Source organism: Hyperolius riggenbachi, chromosome 8 (genome assembly GCF_040937935.1).
Source record: "Hyperolius riggenbachi isolate aHypRig1 chromosome 8, aHypRig1.pri, whole genome shotgun sequence".
Lineage (NCBI taxonomy): Eukaryota > Metazoa > Chordata > Amphibia > Anura > Hyperoliidae > Hyperolius > Hyperolius riggenbachi.
Genome location: NC_090653.1, coordinates 225,964,049 through 225,981,888, shown reverse-complemented (window position 1 = coordinate 225,981,888; position 17,840 = coordinate 225,964,049). Strand labels below are relative to the sequence as shown.

The 17,840-nt window shown below is 45.1% G+C and overlaps 1 protein-coding gene across 1 annotated transcript in view; it reads left to right on the top strand.

Annotated features, from left to right (window-relative positions):
• Positions 1 to 15,655, top strand: part of LOC137528471 (myosin-4-like) — a 77,104-nt gene extending 61,449 nt beyond the window's left edge. Inside the window, exons 32-39 of the mRNA XM_068249760.1 lie at positions 3,961 to 4,269; positions 4,362 to 4,565; positions 5,015 to 5,140; positions 5,224 to 5,394; positions 11,868 to 11,972; positions 14,282 to 14,377; positions 15,288 to 15,422; positions 15,520 to 15,655. Coding sequence (XP_068105861.1) covers positions 3,961 to 4,269; positions 4,362 to 4,565; positions 5,015 to 5,140; positions 5,224 to 5,394; positions 11,868 to 11,972; positions 14,282 to 14,377; positions 15,288 to 15,422; positions 15,520 to 15,540 — 1,167 coding nt within the window. The 3' untranslated portion in view covers positions 15,541 to 15,655. The remainder of the gene's footprint in view (positions 1 to 3,960; positions 4,270 to 4,361; positions 4,566 to 5,014; positions 5,141 to 5,223; positions 5,395 to 11,867; positions 11,973 to 14,281; positions 14,378 to 15,287; positions 15,423 to 15,519) is intronic.
• The last annotated feature ends 2,185 nt before the right edge of the window (positions 15,656 to 17,840 follow it).

Below are 17,840 nucleotides of genomic sequence, written 5' to 3'. Positions count from 1 at the left end.
TCATTTTGTGTCATGTGTAGGGCTGAAGGAAGCTGCTACTTTGAGCTTCTGTATTATTATTATTTATTGTATTTATAAAGTGCCAACATATTACGCAGCGCTGGACAATAAATAGGGATACATACATTGCAACAAGGGGTGACAGACAGAGAGGTAGCAAACGGTTATACAACATAGCACAAGGTTATACATGAAATCAGGGTATAAAATGCAGTTTACAGCTTCCAACTGTCCAGACTCATTTAATCTGGAACTGTATTCAGTTCCTCTGGAAGTTGGACGCTGCTAATTGGATCTCCTGTAGGCCAGAATAGTACATTTGCATCTGAAGGTGAACGCTTGTGAACAGTAGAGCAGGAACTGCTAATGTGGTTGCCTGTATGTCAATGACACTACATTTGCATTCAGTTCCTCTGGAAACAGGTAATTAGGTAACAACCCTCTATTCTGTTGTGGATCTTGCATTCGTTTGAACTTTGTGTATATGTAAACAAGCCAAAATACAATCCAGATTAAATGAGTCTGGACAGTTAGAAGCTAACACAGGAATGTTTGAAGTTTACATATGACAGCCTGCTGGAAGTGTGTGAAGTGTTTTGAAATCTCTAAAAGATCAAAAGTGGGACAGGAAAAACCTTGGAAGTTTGCATATCACAGGATATGACAAGCATTCTGTGCAAACCTTCGGAGGCGGGTTGGACTTGTACCCCCAGGCCCCAAATGGGCCTAGAAGAACCCGCACAGGTCCTTCACAACTCGTAGCTCCTCGGAGATAGCAAAGACGCTAGAGCTGCCCCGACTACTGGTCGGAAGCTGCGTTCTACCGCAAACAACGCTCTGTATTAGCTGGTAACGTTTATTTCCCTTTTATTTCTGCAACCTGTCTTGTGTGTACCTTTGTAACTTTTATTTTGTAATTTTTACTTTGTTTTTGTAAATCTTTTGTATATATTATTTTCTGCATTGTTCCACTTTTTTCTGGAATGTTAAATAGTTATTTAATAAGTTTGAATTCGGCTGTACTAAGCTAACGCTCATAGCCTAGAAGAGTCTGCAATGTAACTTGCGTTACAAAGTCAGTGCCTGATTGTGCCTTGCTACTGTACGATTGTAGTGTGTGTGTGTGTGTGTGTGTGTGTGTGTGTGTGTGTGTGTGTGTGTGTGTGTGTGTGTGTGTGTGTGTGTGTGTGTGTGTGTGTGGTGTTCCCGTATTCGGCCTAAAGCGCAAAGCTGACCTGAATACGAAAACTCGGATTGCGTGCAGATCACTCAACAGCAGAGTGGAAGTGTCTAGCAACAGCTAGTGGTGGCAGTGAGAAGTGTTCTGAGGGGTCACAGCCTTGTGTTAGCTCGACTAAGGCTGCTTCCCCTCTCGATCTGGTCAAACCCGCAGTCGGGGCCGGTTCCTGACAGACGTGATATCCTTCTACTCCTCACAATGAATGCTAACAAATACAGATTAAAACATCACCATAAATCAACATGTTTCACCCCATATTCATTGGGGCTTCATCAGGGGAAAATAACAATGTGCAGTAGTGCCAAGGTGCTATACAGCAAATAAAGTGCATTCAAAAATTCACAATGACATAGCCTCATGGCTATATAGACAGACTAACTGTGTCTGCATGGCTCAGTAGCTCCCTTTATCTAAAGCTTATGGGCGTGCACATCTGTTTACCAGGATGCTTATAGTGCCTCTGAGTCTCAAAAAGGGTCTTTATACATTTTCAACGATTCCCTATTAGAATTCAACAGCACGGGCTCATTCCCAAGTGGTGGGTTTTGCTGATACAAGGACCAGCCAATCTGTAGCCATGTCAGGCTCCGTACTAATACCTCAGCCAATCATCATCTGGCGCACTGCACCTCCCTCCAATTACAGTCCCAGTTTCATCCCTCTCCTGTCAATCATCATTACCCATGATATAAGCTCTTACATATATCGCCATTCATTGGTCCATTTTATTTTTGCACAAGTCCAGATACAGGCACTCTGATATAGGCGCCGGTAGTATTGTGGGCAGGACTCCAAAAGTCGACACAAATGCAGGCACTGCTGATTGGTGCCAGCTGTGATTTAGACATGGCTTTAGGATGCATCGAAATCCCTCAGCCAATTGCTGTCATATAATGGGACCCACGCACCATTTATTGCATAGGTACCAAAATCTGTAAGGGCGGAATATGTGGCCACATCATCCATCAAACATCACGTCCATAACAATGAGTTCATGCACCGCCAATTGCTGCCTGTAATGTTATGGGAAACTAGAAACTATTAATGAAGTAGAGTGCAGTACCAAGCTATAATTGGATGACTTCAGGCATTGTAAAATATTGCCAATAGATGCAAATGCATTTGTGGGCAGAATTGTTGATGGCATATCCCCACAACTTGTGCCAATCACTTGCCTTAGGTTGAGTAAGAGAAACCTCATTCCAATCGATCATTGATTATCCGTTATTGATGGGTGGGGCTATATTCTAGTACAGAGGCATCACTAGGGTTGGTGTCACTCACTACAGAAACTCATGGTGTCACCCCTTCTTACCCTATGAACCTCCAACCCACCAGGTAGCAACGTTGCTTGTTATAGCGGATGTTAAGATGATCACCATGTTTCCCTGGTGGCCACTGAACTCCGTTATCAGCGCAACACAGAGCAGCCATAAGGGAGAAGAGCAGGAGGGAGAAGTACACCAGGCACTAGCCTGGTCTGTATTTAAACAGCCTACTCTACTCTCCCTTAGCCTGGAGCTTGGTGTCACCCCCTCTGCTGGTGACACCTGGTGCGGACCGCACCTACTGCACCCCCCTAGTGACGCCACTGTTCTAGTATAGTAATAGCTCTTAACCTCTCCCCTTAAGGACCAGAGACTATTTTTTCACAAATACGAGCAGTGATCATTGTGATTGGCTCACAGTCATCATGGGGTCAGGAGCCAATGAAATTGTCTCCTGACTGAGATACGGAGCTTTGTTGTCAGCGTGACAGCAGAGCAAGTGCAGCCATACTGCTCATGTTTAAGTATGGCCACGCCTGCAAAGTGATTCAAAGCTGCTCATCCACGAGTGTACTTGCCCCTGTGCACTAGAGCCGCACTTAGGCTTGCGTGGCTGCAAACTAGAACATGGTCCCAGCCAGTGGTGGTGGGGTCAAGTAGAACATGGGAAGCCTATGTACCATCCAGAGGCTTCCCTCCATGTAGGTATCTAGATTTGTTTTTTTATTTTTGAGCAGCACAGGTTTGCCTTAAAGAGGAGCTGTTAGGTATAAGGTCTCAGAGAAAATAAACACATATATCAGTAGCTAAAGATTGGCTGTACTTACATTACATATGCATTTCACTGTCCACGTTTGGATTTCACAGAATTTGTATATAGTATATGCAGAGATAGATGCTCCTGACAGCTCATGGCAGGCTCCATGTTTTTCTGTCAAATGTGTCGTCATGTCCTGCCTGCTTCCTGATCACAGATAAGCTCGTACTTGAATAACACAGTGTGCAGTGAATATTAATGAGCATGTGGCTAGGAACAATAGCTGACTCCTGCAGTGTACTCTGCCCAGAGATTTATCAGTGCTACGCGCTGGACTGATTACAAGCTGCTGTAACGTCTCATTAGCAGCCGAGGGGAGGGCCCCAGAATGCTTTGCAGTTTAGTATGCGGCTTGCGTCCTTATGGGTCTATAACAGCCTTACTGATAAGCACACATCAAAGGTAACTGAGATTTTTATCTTCACTAATGGCTTTTGGGCTTCCTTCTAAACTGTTTAACACAGGAGAATAGAGGTTTAAATTAGCTTCTGCAGCCTGACAGTTACTCTTTAAATCAAGGTAAAAGGTGGAATTGTATTATAGAAACGCTGAATGCAAATGATGGTGGTAGGTTGGGGTTAAGCAAATATCTTTGGTACTAAGCCCATAATCAGGTTTTCATTCAATTTTCAAAGGCATCATTGGAACACGAAGAAGGTAAGATCCTTCGCTTACAGCTGGAGCTGAACCAAGTGAAATCTGAAGTGGACAGGAAGGTTGCGGAAAAAGAGGAGGAGATTGAACAGCTGAAGCGTAACAGCCAGAGAGCCATTGATGTCATGCAAAGCACACTGGATGCTGAAATCAGGAGCAGAAATGATGCTTTGAGGCTCAAAAAGAAGATGGAAGGAGACCTGAATGAGATTGAGATTCAACTCAGCCATGCCAACCGCCAGGCTGCTGAATCACTGAAACAGCTCAGAAATGTGCAGGGGCAACTAAAGGTATCCCTAACTCTGACCAAAAAAAGTAACTGAAGAGTGAAATTGCTGTTCTTTTATGTTCTTTTACAACTATGCAAATTTTTGCTTACAAGGACTCCCAGTTGCAGCTAGATGATGCTCTGAGGGGACAAGAAGAATTGAAGGAACAAGTTGCTGTGATTGAACGCCGAAATAATCTTCAACTGGCTGAAATTGAAGAGATGAGGGCTGGCTTGGAACAAACAGAAAAATCGCGCAAGTTGGCAGAACAAGAACTTATTGAAGTCAGTGAGCGTGTGCAGCTATTGCACTCCCAGGTAGGATGTCACATAGGGATCACTGTAGCAGCCACAGTGATTGCTATGGGGCCCATAGCCAAGGAGGGGGGCATTGGTTTTGTCTGGCAATAAGGGAGCCCGCTGCAGACCTTGTCTATGGGGCTATTTATACAAGGTGGCTAATCTGGCTATCTATATTGGGGGGCACATCTGGCTAACTATACTGGGGGGCCCCTCTTGCTACCCATACTGTGGTTACCTCTAGGTACTTATACTCTGGTTACCTAATACTGAGGGGAATCTCTAGCTACCTGTTCTGAGGGGCTCCCTGGGACACAAAGTTACCTCAGGATTTTTTGAGTAGGGGGCCCCAATCAAAATTTTTCTATGGGGTTCCATGATTTCTTGCTACACCCCCTGTATGGCCGACATTGAATGTATTATTTAATATAGCCTTATCTTACAAAATAACAAATTATTTACTCTAGAACACCACCCTAATCACTAGCAAGAAGAAGTTAGAAGGTGATGTCAGTCATCTCCAGAATGAAGTAGAGGAGGCTATTCAAGAATCTAAAAATGCTGAAGAAAAAGCCAAGAAGGCCATCACTGATGTACGTATCATCTCATGCCAATTTACTGCTTGGACGATGCGTAGTCTGATATTCCAAATTGTTGCTTCTCTGTTCTACTCCAGGCTGCATTGATGGCAGAAGAACTGAAGAAGGAGCAGGACACCAGCGCCCATCTGGAGAGGATGAAGAAAAACCTTGAAATAACTGTGAAGGACCTGCAGAACCGCCTGGAGGAAGCTGAGCAGCTAGCACTGAAGGGTGGCAAGAAACAGCTCCAGAAACTGGAGGCCAGGGTAAGTACAGTATAGAAATACTACTTTAGATTTTCATTGTTTTACTCAAGCTTTCATGGTTTTAGTTTTTATCTAATTTTAATAACTCTCAAGCTCACAAAGTAGTGTTTTAGTAGTGTTTTATAAATGTATTCTACAAATTCATCATCCAATTTAATACTTAGTATATCCATGATTCCCAGCTTGTAACTCATACTGGTATTTTCTGCATTAAGTTCAGCAGTGCCTGCATTTTTGCAGGACTCACATGGGTAAACAATAAATGTAGTTTTACTCACCTGGGCTTCTTCTAGCCCCTAGAAGTCATTGGTCCTCTATCTACAGGATCCCGCTGGAAGCCTCTAAAAATTGCTGACGCCCGATGGGGCAGTGTCTTCTGTGCATGCACGGGCGCAGTACACTCCCGGTGACGTGGGGGTGTTCTGGCGCGAAGCAGGCACATGCTGAAGCATGCGCAGAATACACCGGCCTCCCAATGGGTCGGCGATTCTTAGAGGCTGCCAGCGGGACCCCGGAGAGGACTGGAGCTGCGCTGAAGGACCCAAATGACTTCTAGGGGCTGGAAAGCCCTAGGTAAGTAAAACTACATTTATTTTTTGGCTTTGTGAGTCCTTTAAGATAATCCTGTGTCTAAATCCAGTAACAGAATGCCTGTACAAACATTTTACAGGTTGCCATGTAATAATTGCTTCATATCCGGCTTCAATGCAATTTTTCTTTGCTCTGAAATTGCCTTTTTTTCTGAAAGTGCAACCGGGGAAAACCTTAGGCCAAAAGTCAAATACCTAAGAAGAGGGAAGCCTTTGGATCCTGTAGAGTGTAGAGGCTTCCCACCCCACCCTCCGGTTTACTTTTGCCAAGTGTGGACCCCCACCCAAAAGATTCTGACAAGCTCTTGCCGGATTCCAAGCTCGCTACCACGCTCCTCTTCAAGCATGAGCACAGCTGTACTGCATGAGCATGTCTGCAACTGTGCAGTACACGGAGCAGCTCGTACTCCGTGCTACTGCGCAGGCGTGGCAGTGCTCACACAGGTGCGAGCGTGCTCATGCATGCATAGGAGCGCTGTTGCAATGTGCAGAATGGTCTCGGGAGAAGCAGAGGTTTGAAGGAAGACTTTGTAAGCCTCTGGAGAATCCAAAGGCTTCCCTCTCCATTGGTAAAAATATGACTTTTGACCTGAGGTTCAACTCGGGTTCTCATTAAAGGACCACTCCAGCTAAAAAAAATTAAGCAGTTAAAATCTGACAGAGCCGACAGGTTTGGGGCTAGTCCATCTCCTCACGGGGGATTCTCATGGTTTTCTTGGTTTTCAAAAAAATTTCCTGAACAGTAGTTGCTAAGTGTAACTGACAAAATAGTGTGCCAGCAAGTAGGGAGGCTGGCTGGTGTCTTTCTATTTTGGCAGTTAAACTGCCATTCAAGATATGCTTTTGAAAATAAAGAAAACCCTGAGAATCCCCAATGAGGAGATGGACAGGTCCAAAACCTGTCAATTGTGTCAGATAGATTTTTCGCTGGAGTGGTCCTTTAAGTGTATGGAGTGAGACTCCAGTCATAAATGATGCCGACCTCTACCTCCCTAGCTATGTTGCTGCCATTGGCAAACTGTCACCATCTGTAGTTATGTGACCTTGTGACAGGATTAGCGGGCACCAGTTTTTAGATAACCTACAACCTACAACTAAAATCTGCAACCATAGCCTCATGTTAGCTTATTCAATCTTCAAATCAGGACTCTAAAAGTGACAAAAGCAGGGCAAATGTTACAGGGGAACCAACATTCATTCTGACTTGCACTCAGGAAGGAAAATTCCGTGCACAGAGCCGCAGACTTCATATCCCCCTCCTACTCTTATACAAAAACATGAATTAGATAAATAACAGAGCACATACAAGAAAACAACAACTACAATGCTCCTATTATTACTCATTAAATTTGTACAACCATTCAGCTTATTAAGCTGATTCCTGACCCTCCTTTGCTTTAAGGTAAATCCACACTTTCAATAGCTGTTGCCTAGGAAAATCCTTTGTGATCGTTCCTGGCCACATTCTAAGAACAGTTATGCATGTTGCTGATCTCTCTGCAGAACAACCTGTTCTAGTCTATGGAGAGAGGACAGTATAGGATAGGTGAGAGGTGCCCTGTTGTGGGAGTACAGTAGAACAACTGAGATACATTTGGTCACCAGTGGTCAAACATGACAGATAACTAACAACTTCAATCAATGGTGTGGCCAACACTTGTGCTAGAGGCACTGTGTGACACAGTGAACAATATGAGTTGATTTGACTAGCCTAGAACAGGATAGGTGTTCTATTGCTGCATGAGTCAGGCTGCAGATTAAGTTAAATTGACCTCACAGAAAGTGTCATGCATTTAATGCTGTCAAATCTAGACTTTAGCACGCTGATACGTGCATAGGGCTAGCATAACAAGTGCACATCACAGTACTAGTGAGAAAAGGGTAATCAGAGACAGGCCGAGTTCGTTCACGTTAGCAGATGTCTGAGGTACAGAAGGGCTAGGCAAAATCGTAGTCAAATAACAGGCAGAGTCATACACATAAGTCAGATGTCAGTCGTATTGGAAGGATCTAACAGAATCGAAGTCAGGGGCAGGCCGAGACGTACACAGAGATCAGATGGCTGTAGTACAGAAGAGTTAGGCAGATTCGTAGTCAAGAAGCAGGCAAAGGTCGGTACACAATACAATGTACAATATTACAATAATACAATACTGACTGACTAGATCAAGATGGAGCCGGACTTGGACGCCTCGGCCACAGGGTTCCGGCCTGTTTTGCTTTTTTAAGGGCTATCTCTCCTCCACTCACCTCTGTGTTTCTACCTCTTGCTGAGATAGGAGGCGGAGGACATGGGCACTGCCGATCTGGCTCTGCATCAGCCACGGACTGCAGCAGACGACGGCCGGCGAGAGGATCAGCTGATTGTGGCCGGCGAGAGGAACAGCTGTTCACGCAGTGCGCAGGCATGGAGAGGCAGTGCGGAACTCTGCTGATTTGCCGCCGCTGCCCCCGGATCATCAGCGGCACCACCTGCGCCGACCCCATCACGGCTCCCAGCGGAGAGGCTGCCGTCCTCCACACGTTCCAGCTACGGAGGACGTTACCGTGCAGGCCACCGGCCACCCTGTCGGGTGCGCCCAGCTTCACACAGCCGATCAACTGTTCGGGTGCTCGTGCACTTCCACCGTCATCGCTGCCCCAAGCCAGCCCCTTCAGCCACGACAGAGGCTTCAGAGGGTCAAGGGAGAGCGTCCACGTGGTGCAGGCCGTATGGTCTACAGAACATGGCCTGCACAGATGACGCCGCTCTCGGCTGTTCCGGCCACCACGATCAGCTGATGCTGAGCCGCTGATGAGGACGACACATGGAGGGAAGCTACAGCTGCTGCAGGAGCCACCGATCACAGCAGCATGGAGCATGGAGCCCCAGGAGACAACCCACGCAGCTTCTCTGCAGCCGCTTCCAGCCGGCTACAGCCACGCGAAGACTCCCACAGTGCACACAGTGCACGACCAAGCCACGTGAAGCCTCAGCCATGGAGACCCAGAGAGGAGCCAGAGCTAGTACCACGCTGCTGCTCCCAGCCCTCCAATGCACATGGGAGCTGAGTCACTGGAATCCTGGGGGGCATCCAAATAGCTGCAGAGCTGTTGAGCGCTGCAAAGAAGGTAGCGCTCCACTCACATAGCACTGGATGCCTCCTCGGGACCTCCCACTATGTAACTATGTAACTAAGTATTATGTTCCATGCACTGTGTACTCACTACTAATGTAATGTACATTACTGCTTGTGTTTTTGCTGTACCATCACCGACCCTGTATGTGCCAAAAATAATTCCAGGTACAACCCCCGTTGTACTTGGCGAAATAAAATGATTCTGATTCTGATTCTAGAGTACATATATATCGTGCTGATGCGCAATATATGAAATGTATCTCTCAAACTCTCACTAGCTAAAGGCCAAGAACCAGGGAACTGATTAGTATCAAGGCCAACGAGCAAGTGATTATTCTGGCCTTAAGTACCCAGGAGGCAGAGCAAAAGCCCAGCCCCCAGAATTGACAGCACCTCCTGCAAAAAGGTATCAGCTGATGACATCCCAGCTGACACCTCATCAGACATGCCTCCTCAGCCTATAAAGGCAGCTCTGAGCTGCGCGCGTCCTGCCAGAAACAACACGCCAACCCACATCTACAGGGGAGCTGGGGATACCATCATGCTGATTCACGTCTACAGGGGAGCAATTGACCAAAGAGGAAGAGGAAGCTTCCTCCAGCTGCTCCACGCTATCAGAACAGCCTCCAGAGACCATACCAGATAAGTTTGTTACAGACTTAAAGTGTAATTTAACCTGACCTGTTACACAAATCACTGAAACAGTAGCTTAACCCCTGTTCTGAAAAAGATGTGCAATGAAAATGAATTGTAAACAAGGGCGTAACAATAGACACTGCAACCCCTGCATCCGCTGGAGGGCCCGGAGGCTGTGGGGCCCACTCGTCCTTCCTCTCCTGACCCACATGCACAGGTAGTGGAGTAAGGTTTACCTGCTCCAGTACTGTGGGTCTCCTCCATGCATCAGAGCCACATACTTTCTGCTACCATTCGCTAACTTCAGATCACATGACCGATGCGAGTCACGTGATTGAGAACTTGCGAATGGCAACTGAGAGATGCAGTTGTGATGCATGAAAGAGGCCCACAGCACTGGAGTTGGTAAGTATTTCTCTGGTCCATGTGCTATTCTGCATGCTTCTCAGGCCAAAGTGTGTGCACGGAGGGATTGGTTACAGTGGGAAGTTTGGATTCCAGGGGGCCCCACGACAATTTCGCAGAATGGCCTTATGAGTTGTTGTTACGCTCCTGATTGTATACAAAGTTCATGGATAGACACACACAAGTAATGCTGGGAACACATGATGCAATTTCCTGTCTGATCGACGAGTGATCAGTACCATGTGTACATGTCCAACCTGCTCCTGACCGGTAAAGGAATTCATTTTCCGATGATAACTTCGCAAAATTGATTCCTTGAACGGAAACACATCGGACACTTAGCAAATAATTGTCTGATTGTAAAATTGCATCATGTATTCCCAGCATTATGCTTGAAGGCCATGAATGGCATGGGCTCTTGCAGAGACAGTGTTACTCTTTGGCCTCATTTACACTAGAAGTTATAAAGGTTGTAAGATGCAGAATTTTACTACCTTCTAAAGCTGCTCAATGTGTAAAAATATGGTGCCAAACACATAGGGACAGTTTATAGCAATTTGGGTTCCTGGGAAAATGACCAAAAGAAGTGTAGAGACCAATATATTTTAGTACTGTGCTGACTATATACTTGTTATGACAATCCCTGACTTAAAGGCCCCTAGGGAGTTTGGGGCTGAGGGCAATGGCCCAGTTTACCTCTACAGAAGTGCCAGCTTTGTGTATTCTCTGTTACAGTTGGGGTGGTTAGTATCAGCAGCCTCAATATGCAACTACACTCTTTTTGCACACACAGCTGTTGAGGTCTTACTACTTTAGTTGCACTTAAAACTCTGCCATCTGCTGGCTGCAAGTATTAAACATAAAGGGCCTGATCCAATTCACTTTTTCTCCCAAGAGATAATTTTTCATTTTCTGTTTAAAATACGGTAACTTTTCAGCACTCTGCAATTGAAGAAGTCCCAAAAAGTATGTGAAAAAATACTGTAAAAATTATTCTAAAAATGTTCTTGCTTGCTGGTGGCTTAAACGGCATTTTATTTATAATATGAAAATATGAGAAAGCTTAGGAGAAAAAGTGAATCGGATTGGGCTCAAAATGTGTCATATGTAATATTTAATGTTAATTTATTCAAAATATTTTGTTGGAAATGGACCTTACATAAATCAATGGGCATGATTCACAAAGCTTTTTCACCTGTTTTCACTCTGTTTGCACCTCATCTGTGTTACATTTTTAAGCTCCCAAAGAGCAAAAATATAATATAATTAATGTAAGAAAAGTAATATTGAAATTAAGTTAATCAGGAGCAACTTACTTTGAGTGATTATTTTGCCTGTAAATGTGCTGAAAGGTTATTTTTATCAATTAGGTGAAAAATAAGTCAATTATGAGAAGCCCAATGTAGCTAAAAAAGACATAGGCCTCAATTCACTAAGCTTTATCATACACTTTATCGAACGTTTACTAATTTACCTCATGAGTAAAATCTAATTTTGAATTTACTAAGGTGTTATAGATTTATTGATTTATTGAACATTTTATCCATAAAACATTCGATAAATCTATAACACCTTAGTAAATTCAAAATCAGATTTTACCCATGAGGTAAATTATTAAACATTCGATAAAGTATTTGATAAAGCTTAGTGAATTGAGGCCATAGACAATTTAACAGTGACCTTAGAACGTTAACAATAATAACTGTTTAACTGTTTCCTGCAGGTGCATGAGCTGGAGAACGAGCTGGACAGTGAGCAGAAACGTTTTACCGAAGGGCTTAAAGGTGCTCGGAAATACGAGAGAAGAGTGAAGGAGCTGACTTACCAGGTAAAGTGACTTATGACACGGTTTCCTAATATCTACTCATAGGCTTAGTAGGTTTTCAGGGTTTCTTCAGGATACACAAATTGAAAGGAATATGGAGGCTGCCATCTTGATTTGCTTTTTAAAATACTCCTGTTGCCTGTGCCTGTGTGTCTTGCTGATCTTTTGTGTCCAGCAGTTTGAGGCACACACTTGTGACACACATCCAGAAAGTAGAGACAGAATAGAAGCAGAAAACCCAAACTACATACGGTTGTAGGTGAGTGGTTTAGAAAATATTAAAGTGTACCTGAGACAGGGGTGACGGGGAAATTAATGCATACCTGGGGCTTCCTCCAGCCCCCTTCAGACCTTTGGCTTCCTTGCTGTCCTCCCGGACCGTCTTTATCTTCCACTAGGGTTCTTTGACATTTCTCCAGTCAGGGCCATTCGGCACATGTGCAGTTCGGCTGCGCATTCACCCCCACTGCGCTTTCCTCACCGGGAGAGATCTTTGCCTGCGCAGTAGTACTACACATGCTTGGTACATTTCCGGAGACGGGAGAATGATGGGGACATGCGCACACAACTAAGCCACACATGCGCAGGACGCCCTGACTGGAAAAATTTCAGAGGAGGCTCGCGGCGGCCCAGGAGGACAGCAAGGGAGCCAAAGGTCACAAGGGGGCTGGAGGAAAACCCAGGTATGTATGAATTTTCCCCTCAACCCCATCTCGGGTTTTCTTTAAAGCCAGAGATTCCGTACAATAGCCAGGCAAGTAGCTTTGAAGGGAAGTAAGCAGAGATTATTACCTATTCTTCTCTGATTGGGTCCCCCATAATAATGAACGCGTGTAAAACAACAATGGAAGAAAGTCTGGATAGTAAGGCTGTATTTTGTACAACCCTGTCTACTCAGCTTGATTTATTTATTTGCAGAGAGACATGTTGGAATTTGTGATATTTAGACTTGTTGTTATGGATATAAAAGATCATCCAGAGGAGTTGCAGCCAGGCCCCCTGACTGCACTCCACACTCCAGCTTCTGGCAAACAATGCACATTGCCTGGCTTTCCTGCTGATGCCTGAAATACTTTTGTCCATAGACCCTGAACAACCATGCAGATCAGGTGCTCTGACTGAAGTCTGACTAGAGTAGCTGCATGCCTGTTTCAGGTATGTGATTCAGATGCTACTGAAGGCAGAAAGATCAGCAGGACTGCAAGGCAAGGGATATTGTTTAAAATAAAAATGGCAGCTTCCATATGCCGCTCACATTTTAAAACGCATCAACACTTTTAACATTTTTGCTGCCCTCTCTTCCTTCTCACACTCAACATTAGTGTGGGGTAATCTACACCCAAAACGTCCTGTTTATACTCAAAAGGAGCCAAACGTTTCACTGATGACATAACACTGATTTGGTTTAGGTTCCTGTTTGTTTCTAGAGGCTCTGCTGGATCATTGCAGTAGTGACCAATCTCCCACTGTGACTCCTGAGAAGAAGCATGGTGCTCACAGCACTCCCCACTCCCTTCACTGTTGATTGGAGGGCTTATCATGGCTGTCCCTACCCCTAGTAAACTGACCAGTGGGGAGTTTCCTGAAAGAGGGAAGATCCTGACCAGTGCTGACCAGTGCCAAAGCAGCTCTGTGGCTGCCAGGCAACATGATGGCATCACATGACCAGGGCAGTTTGTAAGTGAATTTGCTCCCAGGGCGAGTGTTGAAAAATATACCCCCACCCAGTATAGGTAGCCAAATGCCAGCTGTATACCTAGCCAAAACTCCCACACAAGCAAGATCCTCCCCCCATTACCACCCCCACACACAGTATAGTCAGCCAGAGCTCCTCCCCCTCCCACCCACCGTATAATCATCCAGAGTACCCCCCCACATGCAGTATAGTCAGCCAGAGCCCCCCTCCATTCCCATCCCCCCACACACTATAGTCAGAGTTCTCCCCTCCCTTCCCACCCCCATTACCCCAGAGGCAGGGAAAGCATGGGCACACGCAGGGAGCATGAATCTACCTTTTTTCTCCTAGGCCTCCGACACATTGGTAACAGCGCCTCGTGTGATGACGTAACCACATATCATCACAGAGGGCGGTGCTGTTACCAAAGCAACGGACGGTGTGGCTTGTCCCCTCCCGTCATCACGCTCCAAAAAACGGGGCTGTACATGACCTGTATGTAGAAGCCCCCTATAGGGTGTTTTGTAAATGGAGGGTACACAGGTTGGTTGTGTAGGAAGGACAGTGAGTAAATAAAAATGAATGGAAACTGACTTCAACTTAAAAATGTATTCTAAATTTTCCTCTCTGTTTGCAGACTGAGGAAGACAGGAAGAACATCCAGAGACTGCAGGATCTGGTGGAAAAACTGCAGCTGAAGGTCAAGGCCTACAAGAGGCAAATTGAGGAATCGGTAATTACAAATAGATTTTGTCATTCAGGAAAAAAGTTTGAGATCACTTCTCTTTGTAGACTACCATTGTGATAAATATCAGTAAAAAAACATGGGCATTACCTGTGGTTCACATTGTCATAAGCAAGAAATAACAGTTTTACGTACAGAGAAAAACCCAGTGCTGTGGTTCTTACTGGCTCAGACACACATTCTTTCATATCCTATAATCACATGCTGAAAACCCCTAACCACAAACATCTAAATATATTCAGCAAACTTCTGCATTTTACTGAGCACCACCCTAAAGCCTTGTTACAATGGTATTTCAATATACTCCATAGGCCTTAATAAAGGGACTCCGAGCAGTGCAAAAACTATGGAAAGATGGAACTTTACCTGAAAGGGGAAAAAAAATCAATACATTGCAAAGAAAGAAGTTGAAAAATAGAAGAGATATCAAGAAATGATTGATTTTCGCCATGTAATTTGTTCATATTGTTTAGTCCACAATCAGCCTGCACGACATCATCTTTACTACTGGCAGACATGAACAAATAACAGACAGCACCAACTGCCATTTTCTAAAACCACACCCCCTAACAATGCAAACGGCTAAATACCAGTAGTTGCAATTTTATATACTGTACATACATATGCACAGAGGGAGATACTCACTGCATGGCAGTTGGAAACAGCTGTTATTTCCCACAATGCAACAAGGTTTACAGACAGGAAACTGTCAGTACCTAGGTGCTGACAACACACTGTAGGAGGGATTTTACCACAATATCAGCCATATAGAGCCCCCTGATGATCTATTTGTGAAAAGATAAGAATTCCTCATGGGAAAGGGGGTATCATCAACTGATTGGGATGAAGCTAAATCTTTGGTTACAGTTCTTCTGTAAATTGAGCTTTTTGCTGGCAGGAGGTACAAGCCAACACCCACCTGACCCGTTTCCGGAAGGTCCAACATGAGCTTGAAGAGTCTGAGGAGAGAGCGGACATTGCTGAGTCCCAAGTGAACAAGCTCAAGGTTAAGAGCCGTGACATTGGAGGAAAGGTAAAATTATTATTTTTTTATTGCTTATAACTTTGCTTGTGTTCCTATGTGGATGTGTATAATAAAATGTTTCTTTTTTTTCCTTTTTGTTTTGCAGAAGGAAGTGAGTGAAGAGTAAATTCTCCTTAATATATAAAAGCACTGTATATGAAACTGAGCTGCGATTGTCCAGCTCCAGTTCTCATCTCCACTAAAGTGATACTAAGTGAAAAATGTATTAAAATTCATATAAAAAAAGCCTAAAAAGCCTACTTTTATTTTGGAAGGTAACCATATTTTTTGCCAGATAAATTCATATAATAAAGCTATAACCCAGATAAGTATGATACTGAGGTACAAATATCCTAAAATATTTTAAGTTTCCTTAATTTGCTTTGGAAGGCACCCTTACAACATCACCTAGTTACCATTCTTGAAAATGGAGTTGGTCCAGGGAGAGGCTTCAGCACAGCTGACTTAAAGAACCACTATCACGAAAAATTGTAACATTTAATATGCATATGTATGAACTGTACATTTGTTCCAGAGTGAAATAACACTATAAATTATTATTTTTTTCCTGTGTCACTGTCTGTTACAGAAGGGTTGTAAAAATCGGATAGATCTGACAGGTTTTTGGACTATTCAATTTGCTCATGTCGGATTCTCATGTTTTTTTTTATTTTCATAACCACGTGCTCAGCCCAACTGCCAAAACAGTGCGCATGTGTGTAGGGTGGCCAGCCACAGTCTTTGTATAGATCTTTTCCATAGAGTGCTTTAAAAAAAAAAAAAAAAAAAAAGTGAATCCTCCATGAGGAGATGGGCTAGTCCAAAACCTGACAGATCTGTCAGTTTTTACTGCCTACTGTAAATGACAGCAAAATAGGGGAAAAAAAGTAATTAATAGTGCATTTTACTCTAAGAGAAATACATCTTATATGTATGTATTTGAAATTTTAAATGTTTTCACAATAGCGGTCCCTTAACCTCCCTGGCGGTAACCCCTCCCTGGCACCGCCCCGCGCTCGATCGCCGCTATCCGTCGCGGCACGCCGCCCCCCGCCCCCCAGAACCCGTGCGCTGCCAGGCCAATCAGTGCCAGGCAGCGCTGAGGGGTGGATCGGGACTCCCAATGACGTCACGACGGCGCTGACGTCCGCGACGTCATCCCGCCCCGTCGCCATAGCGACGGGGGAAGCCCTCCAGGAAATCCCGTTCTTTGAACGGGATTTCCTGATCGAAGCGGGTGGGGCTCGCTACATGATTTAACAAAAAAAAACAACTGCTGCGCTCCCTCCTGGCGAAATTAATTAGACTGCCAGGAGGGTTAAGACAAAACAAGACACAGAACATCTAAATTGCGCTTTTTTCCCAGCGGACTCAAGGCACCAGAGCTGCAGCCACTAGGGCAGCCAGTAGGCAGTAGCAGGTCTCCTCACGGAATAGGTGCTGGCTTACTGCACATGAAGAGCCAAGACTTGAACCCTGCTTTCCTGCAGAGCCCTTAACCAGTACACCACTCAGCCACTTGACCTGGTCCCTAAGGCCTCGTTCAGACTATATATGCTGCCATGTGCATTTTGGCAGCGCGTATAGTGTGCGACACGCAAGAACGGTAGAAGGGCATAAACAGCCCTTCTACCATTCCCATCATAGGCGATTGCGCTATCGCGTGCTGCACGCATTTTTGGGAATCGCAGCGCAGATCCCATTCATTGTAATGAATGGGATCTGCAGCGCAGTGCATAGTAGCGCAGATGGCGTGCGATTGGACGCGTTGCGTTCCGATCGCACAGCCATCTGCGCTAAATGATGTGAACGAGGCCTGATACTTTTAACATTGTTTTATTACTGGTGCTGTGACTAGAACACAGCACCATCATTCCCCCTCCAGCGCCCCCCCTGTGGCCCCATTCTGCCATCAAATATGGGCTGGAAGGAAGTGGCAGGTCTTTCTTCCCTCTGCCCGTCCATAGTCCTGCCCCTTCGACTCGCCACCGTTTGTGGGCTTGTGGTAATTGAGGTCAAAATGATATCCGATCTCAATTACCACAAGGCCACACACAACGCAGCTCCCCTGAGTGCTGTGAATCAAATGTGGAACTATAGCAGTGAGTGGAGGGGGCGGAATTATGGACGGGCAGAGGTGAGGAGGAACTGCCACTTCCTCCACATCCATATTCTGTGTTCTGCTCAGTCGAAGATTACGACCGAGCAGAACGGGGGCTTACGAGGGCGCTGGAGGGGGAGGATGGTGCTGTGTTCTAGTCACAGCACCAGTAATAAAACAATATTAAAAGTATCGGGGTGGAGGGACCAGGTCAGGGGTACTTTAAGCTGTCAACCATCTCAGATGACCACAGTCCTGGGCAGAAAAGTATGTGACAACACATGTCTGTGTGGACTGCAGATTGGCCAAGCAAAGGTGTCATGATG